This window comes from Anomaloglossus baeobatrachus, chromosome 6 (assembly GCF_048569485.1).
Source record: "Anomaloglossus baeobatrachus isolate aAnoBae1 chromosome 6, aAnoBae1.hap1, whole genome shotgun sequence".
Classification (NCBI taxonomy): Eukaryota; Metazoa; Chordata; class Amphibia; order Anura; family Aromobatidae; genus Anomaloglossus; species Anomaloglossus baeobatrachus.
The window spans coordinates 468,220,837-468,234,762 of NC_134358.1; the positions used below are offsets into that span (position 1 = coordinate 468,220,837).

The 13,926-nt window shown below is 52.2% G+C and overlaps 1 protein-coding gene across 2 annotated transcripts in view; it reads right to left on the bottom strand.

The window, feature by feature from the left end:
* The window catches only part of LOC142243409 (ATP synthase subunit C lysine N-methyltransferase-like), a 104,260-nt gene extending 100,092 nt beyond the window's left edge, over positions 1-4,168 (bottom strand). For both annotated transcript variants that reach the window (XM_075315320.1, XM_075315318.1), the window contains exon 1: positions 4,093-4,168. In XM_075315320.1, coding sequence (XP_075171435.1) covers positions 4,093-4,165 — 73 coding nt within the window. In that variant the 5' untranslated portion in view covers positions 4,166-4,168. The remainder of the gene's footprint in view (positions 1-4,092) is intronic.
* Between the last annotated feature and the right edge of the window lie 9,758 nt (positions 4,169-13,926).

A 13,926-nucleotide genomic window follows, 5' to 3' on the forward strand; every position in this document is an offset into this window, starting at 1 on the left:
TAACCAAAAGTATAATCACAATTCACTTATATTGAGTGAGGCAGCGCACATCTAATTTGAATGTGACCGGAAGTAGACAAATCGCATACTTGCGGTCCTCTGACTACTTGCTCATGGCATAGGAAGATCATGACAGCGTGCAGTCTGCAAGCTGTGAGAATTCAGAAGTCTGCAGTCATATAGAATAACTACAAATTTTCATTGTGGACCTGGACAACGCTTTTAATAATAAAATTAAGCCCTGTAGCATGCCCAATCCTAACAACCTGTAATATACTCAATGTAAGGATTCAGCTTTGCTTGTTCTGCTTGCCAATTCCAGAAGTGGTCACATGACCACTTGCAGGTAATTTTCATACTTCCAGTCACAATTAACTTCTCTTCTTGCTTCTCTTTATGGGCTGTAGTGTGGCGCCCTGGACTAGCCAGGTCGTCACAGGTACTACAACACACACCCCCACCCTGAGACAGGCACATCAGCCAGACACAAAATCCTTGTTGCCTCCCTCCAGGGGCTGATGTCCACACCAGGTGGGGTGGAGCCAGGCGGTTGGCCCCACCCACTGGGGAGTTCACAGTCCTGGAGGCGGGAGAAGGAAGTCAGTGGAGATCAGTTAGGGAAGTGCAAGTGAGAGGACTGAAGCAGTAGTGGAGGAGAAAACTGAACGTGTCCGGGTGTGTGGCCCGGGCACCAAGAGCAAGGTTGGCAGACGGTGGTGGCCGTCTGCAGGAGAGGCAGATCAACACGGAACCGTAGGACAGGGGACGGGCGGTGGCCCGCCGGTACCGAACCAGGGAGCGAAGTGAAGCCAGCACACACAGGCAGGGCCTACGGACCCCGACCAGGCTTGGAGTCGCCATTAGAGGTCAAATCCATCAGTGACCGGAACCCCAGGGGTTTCCTAACAGCCAAGACCCGATTGAAGGCAACCGTCCAACCAACAGAAGGAAATACAGCTACCGCCACAGCTAGAGTTCCAAGGGCCAGAGCCTGCGGGCAAAAGGGCTCCTCCGGCACATATCTATGCTGGGGAGCGAGTTACCGTTGGAAAGCCATCGGGACCGAACATACACAAAAGGTGCAGGGAAAGGCAGCCACCACTAACCGTGCAGGAGAAGCCACAGCAGCCGGCTGCGGGACCCGTCCATCCAGCCGTTTGGTTTACCAGAGACTTTGCGTACCTTTGTGGCTGAGTGAGTATTACCGTGCCGTCTGGCACCGCGCTGCGCAGTCCAAGCGACCCTGCACCCATCCAACCCTGCCTCCCTGTCATCTCACCGGGCCCCGGGACCACCAACCCCCTACCCACGGAGGGGGAAAACAACATCCCAGCTGCTCCCTGCCATCGCTCCCGGGATCCCCGTCACCAGCAGCGGTGGTACCCAACCTCAGCACAACCCGTAGGTGGCGTCACGGACCAAATCCCCAAACCAAACTACCCCCTTTCACTCACGAGCGATGAGCGCCGCTCGAGTCCCCGGATCCGGCCCACCGCTCGAGCCACCAAGCAGCCATCGCAGCAGCGCCGGACCAGAGCGTTAGCGAGCGCAGCGCAGTGGCGTCCTCCCCCGCCCGTGACAGTAGTATTTCACTGAACATTGAGAGAATTAAAAAAAGAGCATCTCATCGGCACGTGGCCAGTGTGAAAATGGCGTATGAGCGGTCACATGACTACTCAAACCACATAACCTGTGTATAGGAGGGGGCGCCAAACTGAACGATCCACCTCTGATACTGTATATGGTATACTGTGTACAGACATCAGCTGTTATGTACTACTCTGGAGATAATACAATAGAGCACACATTAAATAAAAATAAAATAAATCTTTATTTTTATATAGTGCTAACATTCCGCAGCGCTTTACATACATCAGGAACACTGTCCCCATTGGGGCTCACAATCTAAAATTCCCTATCTGTATGTCTTTCGCGTGTGGGAGGAAACCGGAGAACCCGGGAGGAAACCCACGCAAACACTGGGAGAACATACAAACTCCTTGCAGATGGTGTCCTTGGTGGGATTCGAACCCAGCGCTGCAAGACTACAGTGCTAACCACTGAGCCACCATGCAAGACGACACATTTTGTTAATTTTAGCAACCATTGCTGCCAATGAAAACTTAAACTTTCCCTTTCTGCATTTTTACTATTCTTTGTCTGTCTTAACATTGGGATCAATAAAAAAAAAATGTGAGTAACTCTACTTTCTGTGTATAAGTGACTGCTGTGAGTGATCCTGGACTGTATCTGTATTGTAGTACTGTAAATCTGAATGTGGCAGAACAGGATAAGGGTACTTTCACACTTGGGTTGTTTTCCTTCCGTTACAATCCGCCCTTTTGGAAAACAGCGGAATCCGTTAACGGATTCCGCTGTTTCCCATAGACTTGTATGGATGACGGATTGTACCAAAAGGACCTGCGTTGCTTCCACTGGGCGACGCTCCGTTGCTTACGCCCAGCGGGAGGAACGCAGCATGTAACGTTGTTTTGAGCAGCGGAATCCTCTGGATTTCACTGCGCATGCTCTTTTTTTTTTTTAAATCACAAACTTTATTTTGGCTCGCGGTGGCTGAACGTTCAGCTGAGCGCCCGCCCGCCAGCATGCCCGGGCGCCGGCAAGTGACAGCGCTCAGCTGAGCGCCCGCCCGCCAGCATGCCGGGGCGCCGGCAAGTGACAGCGCTCAGCTGAGCGCCCGCCCGCCAGCATGCCGGGGCGCCGGCAAGTGACAGCGCTCAGCTGAGCGCCCGCCCGCCGGCATGCCCGGGCGCCGGCAAGTGACAGCGCTCAGCTGATCGCCCGCCCGCCGGCATGCCCGGGCGCCGGCAAGTGACAGCGCTCAGCTGATCGCCCGGCGGCCGGCTGCAGGGAGCGACCAGCTGATCACCCGGCGGCCGGCTGCAGGGAGCGACCAGCTGATCACCCGGCGGCCGGCTGCAGGGAGCGACCAGCTGATCACCCGGCGGCCGGCTGCAGGGAGCGACCAGCTGATCACCCGGCGGCCGGCTGCAGGGAGCGACCAGCTGATCACCCGGCGGCCGGCTGCAGGGAGCGACCAGCTGATCACCCGGCGGCCGGCTGCAGGGAGCGACCAGCTGATCGTTCACAATAGTCTGCCGCCGGTAAAACTGTAAAAAAAAAATCAAAACTGATTCCGTTGTTTTGCAGCATCGGTTGCTTCCGTTGTGCCACTATATGCAACACATCCTTTGCATCCGTCACACAACGCAATGCAACGGATACCGTTCAACGCAAGTGTGAAACTAGCCTAAGGGTACTTTCACACTTGCGTTGGTTTTTTTTTGGCGCAATCCGCTGTCTTGGGAAACAGCGTAATACGTTAACGGATTCCGTTGTTTCCTATAGACTTGCATTGATGACGGATTGTGCCAAAAGTACCTGCGTTGCTTTCGTTGGCCGATGCTCCGTTGCTTCCACCAAGCGGAAGCAACGCAGAATGTAACGTTAAATGCTTGTATCAAAATGACGCCAACCAACGGATTCCGTTGGTTCCGTTAAAATTTATAATGGTTCCCTATGGTAGCGGATTCCGTTGCTAAGTGCTTAACAACGGAATCCGCTGCTGGATTCCGCTAATTTATTCTGAGCATGCCCAGAATGAAAAAAAATAAAAAAAAGAAATAAAACAGAGCCGACGGATTCCGTTAGACGGACGCCAAACGGATGCAACGGGTCCATTATTTCACAGGAATCAGCTAACAGATTCCTGTGAAATAACAGACCCGTTGCATCCGTTGACACCACAATAATAACGGATGCATCAAAACGACGCAGCAACGGACCCAGCGGATTCAACCCAACACAAGTGTGAAACTAGCCTTAGATACATGCTCATTGGATTTATATCTAAATGCTACAGTTCGTGCTCTACTGTTACGGCTAAAAATGTTAACGTTATTGGGCCCCCACCAGATTTTCGGCCCAGGGGCCCCCACCAACCTTAATCTGGCCCTGGTCATATTAAATCAGGAAGGGGAGATAATACCAGTCCCCACGCATATCGCCGCCATCAAGGGCAACTTCATCAGGAGTGAGTTGCATGCATCTTAAATTACAGGCTTTAAATACCTGTGCGGCTTATCAGCTGTACGGATGCTTGGTTAATATGCCGTGCATGTCCCCTGCGTCCCGGAAGTAACATGCACGCTTGTATCAGCTTGTGGGAGGGGAGGGAGGTATCAGAGTACTGCACATGTGCAGGACTCCGAAAAGATGGCGGCCACCATGTAAGGAGACAGGTTATGGAAGAATCCATTGTACAGGATGAAAAAAGTATTTTAAAGTGCAGATTTTAATAGGAGTGATCACAAAACAATCCCCAATAAGTATAAAGATAGTAAATTCACATAAAAGATAAAGAAAATGTATATCACATATATATATATATATATATATATATATATATATATATATATATATATATATATATATACTGTATATATATATTAGGCTGGAAGGCTGGAGTTTTGTATAACCCACAAGGCAAAGTGACATAAAGACACTACATAGATATATCATAATAGTGCTAGTATACTTCAGCCAAAATAAGTAAGGCATAACATAGAGGAGGCCCCAGAAAGATTTCACACAAAGACATGCATGCATATGTGACGCCCTGGCCGGGCCAGGTAGTCACAGATAGGGCCCCGCACTACACCAGTCCCCTAGCAAGGTGACAGCAGCCAAACATTTAAACCCTAGTCACCCCTCTCAGTGCTTGATGACAGTAGATCAGTTTGAGAGTTCAGTGGAGGAGGTCAGGCCTGTAGCAGACTGACAGGTGCCAGGGTAGGAGCCCGGGCACCTTTGGCTAGGAGGCAGACGGAGGCCTCTGTCTGCAGGAGCCGGGAAGACGGCTCGGTGGAACCGTGGTGGACCGGGACAGGGTAGTGGCCCACCGGTACCGACCCGGGGAACCGACTCGGAAACCGAAGCACAAAGGGGGGTACTCAGACCCTGAAGCTAGGTCCAGAAGCTACTGGGGGCTAGCTAATTAACTGATTGCGGCCAGGATTATAGGTCCTGTCCCACCCAAAGTCCCAACTGAAGGCAACAGCCCAACGAGGGGGATAGAAAGCCATCGCCACGGCAGAGAGATCCCACGGGCCAGCGTCTGCGGGCAAAGGGCTCCTCAGGCAACCACAAGCCAGGGAGCGGACTCCTGAAGTTGCAAGCGCAGGTAGTCCACCATCACAAAACAGGTACAGGAGAAAGGCAGAGACCACCAACCGGGTGGGGGACCAGACTGCAACCGGCTGCGGGCACCGACCAACATCACCTTGGTTTACCAGAGACTCGTGTGTTTACTAATAGTTAGTACATCAATGCCCTCCGGTCGCCCATCTCCCTGCACCGCCCAACTCGCCCAACCAGGGCCCGCGGAGGGGTTAACAACTTGATGCGCAACATCTCCCCCGGGTGCTCCGTAACTGCAGCGGTGGTGTCCACCTTCACCACAACCCGTGGGTGGCTTCACGAACTTAAACACGGCTCCGGCCGTACACCTACGTCTCCACACCGCTAACCCCTTTTTGATCGGAGTGACCGCAGGACCTCCGGGTCCGGAGACCCACGAGCCACCCACTGAAGGTCCGGACCCGAGTGGCTCGGCTGCTGAGCACGGGGCGGCACACATATACAGTATAAACCAATATAAGGATAGAGTACCGATAGATGTAATGATACTAATGTTTAATGGCAATAATATCCATATAATACGCCATACATATAATATATATTGCACACATGTATGTGTGCTACCCTTAAAGGGGGTCCAGGTATATAGGACACACACCTATCAAATTACTCCATAGAAGTTCCCTATATAGATATACCAGATTAGTGGTATAGTATTGCTATAATAGCTCCTATATTGGCCGCACACCATACAGTTAAAGTATTTCAAGAAAGACCAAGGTAACAGCATCCAACACAAGATGAAATGGATTACGGGTTATCTCAAGTAAAGGACTAACAAAGACCCCTCGGGTTAAATCCCCACTATACATGAACCCATCATCTCTGCTTATAAAACCCCGTAAATAGGAGTTCTTCATTTAGTCCCATAGGGGAAAGACTATTTAAGCGAAAAATCTAGGCTGATTCACGTCTGAGTAAGTCCAAGTGATACTACCCCCTCTGATACTGGTTTTAATCCCCTCCAGGCCAAAGATCTTGATATTAGACGCTCGTCCATTATGTTTCTCTAAGAAGTTTGCTGCCACCGAGGAAATAGTCTTGTGTGCCGCCCCCACGTCAGCAACCGAGCTGCTCGGATCCGGATCCGCGGTGGCTCGAGGGGCTTCCGGACCCGGGGGTCGTGCAGCCACTCGAATAAAGGGGGTATTTACAGGGGATGGTGTATTTAAAGTTCGTGACGCCACCCATGGTGTGTGGTAAGGTGGAGTACCACCGCTGCAGCTGGGAGCACCCGGTGGCAATGGAGTGGGCAGCCAGGTGTTTAACCCCTCCACGGGTAGGGGGAATGCACCGAGACTCGGTGATGGTGGCGGAACTTGTCGTTGGGTGAGGTAGGGATCACTTGCATACTCACTCAGTCCATAAAACTGACACCGACAACTTAGTAAACCAAAGTTCTGGACACCACTGCCGCTGAGGGGGAGCACGTTTGGGTCCCGTTTCTGCTGGTGTTGCCTGATGATCTGTGATCTTTCCCTTGGCACCTTGTTCTCTTCTAGTTGGTCCCTATAGCTCTTCAGGCTCCACTTCCGAATTGGTAAACAGAAGAACCGACTGCTCCGCAGTCGGGGTTGCAGACTCCGGGTGCTCTGCCTCTGTGGACGGGCCTGGTGATGCGGCCGGGTCTGGTCTGGCCGGTGTCGGGGTGAATGCTGTCGTGACCGGGTCGAGGGACAGAACCAGGGTTCCCGCAGCTGGAGCTTTGTATATAGGAGCTGAAGGTTCCACTGCCGGGGTGCAAGTAGGCAGCTCGGCGTCCGCCGAGGACGGGGTTGGTGATGGTGGAATGCTCACCGGGAGCGGGGGCGGTCCAGATCCCACAGCCACATTGGCAGGATTAGGGTAATCAACAGGGACAGAGTAACCGCTTACCCTCTCTTCACGTGGGATCTCAATCTCACGGGCTTGCACCGCTATCGCCAGGCTCCTCATCTCTTCCCTCCAGTGGTCCAGTATAAACAGGAACTGCATGGTCTCCTTCATGGGTTAATGTGCGCTATTCTGACCCCTTTTATGGTGTAATGTGCCATATTTTGACTCCTTTCATGGGGTAATGTGCTCTAGCCTGGTCCCCTTCATGGTATAATGTGTTTCATCCTGGTCCACTTCATGGTATTTTGTATCTCATCCTAGTTCCTTTCTTGGGTTAATGTGCCCTATCCGGTCTTCTTCATGGGTTAATGTGCCCCAACTTGGTCTCCTTCATGGGTTAATGTGCTCCATCCTGGTCCCCTTCATGGTACAATGTCCCCCATCCTGATCTTCTTAAGGTATAATGTTCCCTATGCTGGTCCCTTTCATGGTATAATGTGCTTCATTCTGGTAACTTTCATGGGCTATTGTGCTCCATCATAGTAACCTTCGTTGGTTAATGTGCCCCACCATGGTCTCCTTCATGGGTTAATGTGCGCTATTCTGACCCCTTTCATGGAGTAATGTGCCATATCTGACTGGTTTCATGGGGTAATGTGCTCTAGCCTGGTCCCCTTCAGGGTATAATGTGCCTCATCCTGGTCCACTTCATAGTATTTTGTGTCTCATCCTGGTTCCTTTCTTGGCTTAATGTGCCCTATCCGGTCTTCTTCATGGGTTAATGTGCCCCATCTTTGTCTCCTTCATGGTATAATGTGCCCCATCATGGCCCCCTTCATGAGTTAATGTGCTCCATCCTGGTCCCCTTCATGGGTTAATGTACACCATCCTGTTCTCCTTCCTGGTATAATATGCTCCATCCTGATCCCCTTCATAGTATAATGGGCTCAATTCTGGTCCCCTTCATGGTATAATATACCCGGTGCTGGTCCCTTTCATGTTATAAAGTGCTTCGTTCTGGTACCCTTCATGGGTTAATGTGCTCCATCCTAGTCCCCTTCATTGGTTAATGTGCCCCATCCTGTTCCCGCTCATGGGTTAATTGTGCTTTTATGACCCCCTTCATGAGTTAATCTGCTCCACCCTGGTCCACTTCATGTGCTCCATTTTAGTCCGCTCCATGGTATAATGTGTGCCATCCTGGTCCATTTCATTGTTTAATGAGTTGTGCCCTGGTCCCCTTCATGGTATAATGTGCCCCATCCTGATCCAATTCATGGTTTATTGTGTCTCATCCTTGTCCCTTTCATGGGTTAATGTGCCCCATCCTGGTCCCCTTCATCGATTAATGTGCTTTATTCTAGTCCCTTTCATGGTATATTGTACCCAAATCTGATCCCCTTAAGCTATAATGTGCCCCATCGTGATGCCCTTCATGGTATAATGTGTCTCATCCTGGTCGCCTTACTGTGTAATGTGCGCCATCCTGGTCTCCTTCATTGGTTAAGGTGCCCCATCATAAGTCCTTTCATGGGACAATGTTCCCCACCCTCTTCCCCTTAAGGTATAATGTGCACCATCCTGGTCCCCTTCATGGTATAATGTGCCACAACTTGATCTCCTTCATGGTAAAATGTGCCCCATGCTGGTCCCATTCATGGTATAATGTGTCCCATGCTGGTCCCCTTCATGATATAATGTATCCTATGCTGGTCCCCTTCATGGTATAATGTGCTTCATGCTGGTCCCCTTCATGGGTTACTGTCCCCCATCCTGGGCAACTTCCTGATACAAGGTTCTGTTCTTCTCCAACACATTAAACAAAAACAAATATTTTTATCTTACTCCACTTCCACATTGTGCAGTGTCATCTTCTTGTGCTGAAGCTGGCAGCTGACATCAGCATGCGCGTCATGGCGCATGACATCACCATGTTCTGCCAATCACGGGCCAGTCGAAGTCAGCTGCTGTCTTCTGATTGGCATATATTGCAGCACAGGGTGCCAGCGGGTAATACATTTCAGCTGGATGTACATCCTTGGACTCACATCCAACTGAAATAGTCCCTGTTTTCAGGGGGCTCCCTCCACATCTGGACCTCAGTGCAGCTGCAACGGCAATTTGGTCTGACTAATGCTCCCACAATTTTGCAACATTTCGTCAATGACATTTTTCCCATTTGGCGGGCAGGTCTATAGTAGTTTATCTTTCAATATTTTGATTTACTCCAATTATGAGTCCCATCAGGTACACGAAAGGCAGATATTACAGATGTTACTATGCTTCCCCAGCAGCAGTCGAACTGCTCAGATCCGGGGTTGCTGTGGCTCGAGGGTCTCTGGACCCAGGGGCTTGCGGCTACTTCAAATGTAAGGGGATATTTACAGGGGATGTATGTTCGTGACACCACTTGCAGGTTGCGGTAAAGGGGAGTACTGCCGCTGCCGATGGGAGTACCGAAGCAGATGGTGTGGGGCAGCCAGGTGTCGGTCCCTCCGCAGGTAGGGAAGGCCCCGGATAGTGGGGATTTGGTAAACGGGTAGCTTGCTTGGCCTTGGGAAGCAGGGTGCAGGGGTCAGATTAATCACTGCGGTAGTCGTGGTGCTGGATCGGGTGGATTAAGCAGACACTCACACAGATGGTAAACCAAAGTCTCTTGGCACCGCAGTCTCTGCGGGGGGGAGCCCTTCCAGGTCCTGCTCCCACCAGTGTCACTTGGTAAGTCCGGAGCCCTGCCTCTGTGCACAAATTGTTTTACAGTGGTGGCCCCTTGGCTTGAAGCTTTCGGGACATCGCTACCCGTGTGTATGGCAGCTGTGCTCTTGGTGGCTGGCACTTGGGATTTCAGTGGGTTCTGTGTTTTGGAGAACCCTAACCCCTGCATTGTGCTGATGCCTCCAATCTCTGAGCTCTTGGGGAAAGTTCATAAAGAGACTATCCTCCACAGGTTATTAATCAGGTTGCTTGAAGCTACTCCCCGATTTAGGGTCCTGTACCCCGCCGTGCTTGGTACTGGTAAGAGCCTGGGCTTTCTGGTGCCAACAGTCCTCCTAGACTGCGTCTGTTACACTCCTGTCCAGTGTTCCTAATACCGGTCCCCGACTCCTGTGGTCCCGGACCACCATCTGCGACCCAACCTGTCGCTTCCCTGGGAACTCCAACTCCCCTGTTCCTCACTCTCTGAGGGCCAACACTCCACTCTCCTCTCTCCCCTCCAACCAGTCTGCCTGACCCCTAGGTGGGCAGCCGTGCTCCAACTTGACCGACTCACTGGTGTGTCTGTCCAGCCCTGGTGTGAGGTGTGGTTGGGATTTGTAGTGCGGATGTCAGTGACACTGTTGATGGGAACCTGGGACCACGGGAGGGTAGGCCCTGCACCCTGGAGTACAGGATGCAGTTCCCTGTAGCACCCTGATATAATCAGGGGCGCTACATTGCAAAATAATTACCTGTATCCTAAACTTGAATAATGTGTATTCGCTATACATGAGATGCAATTTTTTGGCTACTTGTCGTGATCAGGTTTCTGGATGGACCCTGATGAAATCTGTACTGTATCACAGGGAAAAGGAAGAAAACATTCTGTACAACGACTTAATGATAGAAAATGTATATTTTATTGATAGAAAATAGCTAAAAAGCAGACAAACAATATTGGATTAAAATTAGCAGAGACAAAAAATGGTGAGTACCAATAGATGGCGCCCTCACCCCACAGTAGGTATATGGTAACACATGTTAGAGTTTAGCACACAGCACATAAAGGGCTAAAAAGCCACTGTTACATACAAACTAAAGCGTGCTGCTGCTTATTAGGTGCCCGTTACTGATACATCAATAACATAGTGTCAGAAAGGTTCTTGTAACAACGCACTATAATACCTTGCAACCAACATACCTAAATGGTGGATGAGAGCCCAATTCCCCAACCCATAGGTTTCGGTATGACTCCTTCTTCCGGGACCCCCTATGGGTCGGGGAATTGGGCTCTCATCCACCATTTAGGTATGTTGGTTGCAAGGTATTATAGTGCGTTGTTACAAGAACCTTTCTGACACTATGTTATTGATGTATCAGTAACGGGCACCTAATAAGCAGCAGCACGCTTTAGTTTGTATGTAACAGTGGCTTTTTAGCCCTTTATGTGCTGTGTGCTAAACTCTAACATGTGTTACCATATACCTACTGTGGGGTGAGGGCGCCATCTATTGGTACTCACCATTTTTTGTCTCTGCTAATTTTAATCCAATATTGTTTGTCTGCTTTTTAGCTATTTTCTATCAATAAAATATACATTTTCTATCATTAAGTCGTTGTACAAAATGTTTTCTTCCTTTTGTCTATAATAATCTGTATATGGCTTTGTCCATATTGTGAATATGGCACGGGATTGTCCGTGCCTTTTGGTATTGTTTATTTACTGTATCACAGGGGTTGTCTCCTCAGAGTTTCCCTGGGGGAAAATGTTGACAATGTTCTTATTTTGCGCAAGGGGGTGGTTGTTTCTGTGACGCCCTGGGCAAGCCAGGGGTCACAGGTCATAACACCACCACACCCTACATCCCAGATAGGAACACCAAGGCTAACCAAAAATCCTTGTTGCCTTCCTCCAGGGGCTGATGTCCACACCAGGGGGTGGGCCTGGCGGTTGGCTCCGCCCACCGAGGAGTTCACAGCCCTGGAGGCGGGAAAACCAGGCAGATAGAGTTTGGAGGAGGAAGTGGAAGCAGTGGAGTGCAGTCTAGGGAGTGAAGTAGAAGGACGTGGTAGAGGAGGACAGTGAGAGTAGTGACAGAAAAAGTGACAGTTGAGAAAGCCTGAAGTTGGTCCGGGTGTGTGCCCCGGACTGAGACAGCAAGGTCAGCAGACGGCGGTGACTATCTGCAGGAGAGGCTGCTTGGAGGTTGCCGAAAGGACCGTGGACGGGTGGTGGCCCGGCGGTACCGGAGCGGTATACAAAGAGCAGTCAGCACCATTGCAAGGGCCTTTCGGATCCCGGCAAGGCTAGGAGTCGCCGTGAATTTGCCAAATCCGTCAGTGAAGGGGACCTCTGGGTCTCCCAACAACCAAGTCCCGATTGAAGGCAACAGTCCGACCGTTAGAGAGAGACACCGCCACCGCCAGGGCACCAGTTTCTCGGGGCCAGCGCCTGCGGGCAAAGTAGGGCTCCTCCGGCCCATAACCAAGTCGGGGAGCGGGTTACCAGTGGGAACCCATCGCTACCATCATCATCTCAGGTGCAGGAAAAGGGACCGTCACCGTCAACTACTGGGGAAAAGCAACTGCAGCCGTCCGTGGGAACCGTCTTTCCAGCCGTGTGTTTTACCGAGAACTGTGTCATCGTCTCAGGCTGAGTGAGTACCACAGTGCCGCAAGGCACAGCGCTGCCCCCGCGTCCCTGCACCCCACCAAGCCCTGCACCGGCCCCGCCATCCCTCATCACCCACCTCATCACTGGGCCCCGGGACAACTACCCCCTACCCACGGAGGGGAGAACCAACAACTTTGCTGCTCCCTGTCATCGCTCCCGGGATCCCCATACAGAGCAGCGGTGGTGTCCACATAATCACCACAACCGTGGGTGGCGTCACAGACAATAAACTATCCCAAAAACCAATCCCCTTTCACTCACGGGCGAGGAGCGCCGCTCGAGTCCCCGGGATCCGGCCCATCGCTCGAGCCACCGAGCAGCAGCAGGCCGCAGCAGCCGCGGCAGCCGGACCCGAGCAGTGGGAGAGCGCGGCGTCCCCTCCTCCGCCTGCGACAACTTGGCGTCACGAACAGGATCTTACCGCTCTGCCGTTGGGTAGAGGTGCGCCTTGTTACCGCCAGAGGTATCCGGCCAGAAAATTTCAGAAGCCGCCATCTTTGGCGCGAAAAGTTCCCGCTCGAGCGTCTTCTCGAGTAGCGGAGGCGCGAAGGCCAAGACCCCGCCCCTATAGAGGAGGGGCCGGAAAGAGGCTAAGGGGGACGAAATGGCGACTGAGTGTATGTAGCCGCGGCTATAAAGGCAGAGACGCCAGGACTCTGCAGCAATACTGGGTTCCTGGAAGGCACGATTGCCAAGATGTACAACCCAACTCCCAACGAGGAAGCCCCCGCGCTCGGCACGGCGACGTGGTTGAGGGACCGGACCGTCCCGCTGAGTAACCGTCTGCAGGCCCACATGCAACTCCTCCTGGAGGAGTGGGAGACCGACATGGCGGACGTGGTGGCTGCTATGCGGAGACGCGAGGAGGAAGAGGATTTGGAGGAGCGGGTAAGAGACCCACGCCCCTGTATTCCCGAGGGATCGGCCATTGAAGCTGAGGGGCCCGGCCTGCCTCCGCTCACCCTGCCTCTCGCCCCGCTACCCGCGTTAGCTGCTGCCGCCCCACCACTAGGCCCGCTACCTGCCCAACCGGTAGCAATACCCTGCCAATCCGCCCCGGCGGACCAACCGGCTGCAGACACTCAGAACGTCCCTGAAGTACACCCGGGGGAACCGCTAGGACCGCGGCCCCTTGACAAAATTGTGCCAGAAGTCCCGGCAGTGATGGCGCCAGACCCCGAGTCCGGGACCGTAGCGTGGATGAAGGCCCGGGTGATTGCGTTCCACCAACATCAGCAGGATCAGATCTTCCGGATGATGGAGCAGTGGACCAACGAGGTGGAGATGCTGATTACAACTGCCCCGATGTACGGGAGGGGAATAGATGTAACAGAGTCGACTGGTGACCCACGTCCCTATGTCCTCCCTGGACCAAACGTTGCGGCTGAGGGGCCCGGCCTAGTCTCGGCCTGTGCATCACCCTTGCCGTTCCTTATGGGGCGCCTCAGTGTAAACTCACCTGACCTGCTGCCCTGTGCTACTGCAGAAGGATCTGATGTGCTGGATGCTGGAGGTCAGGA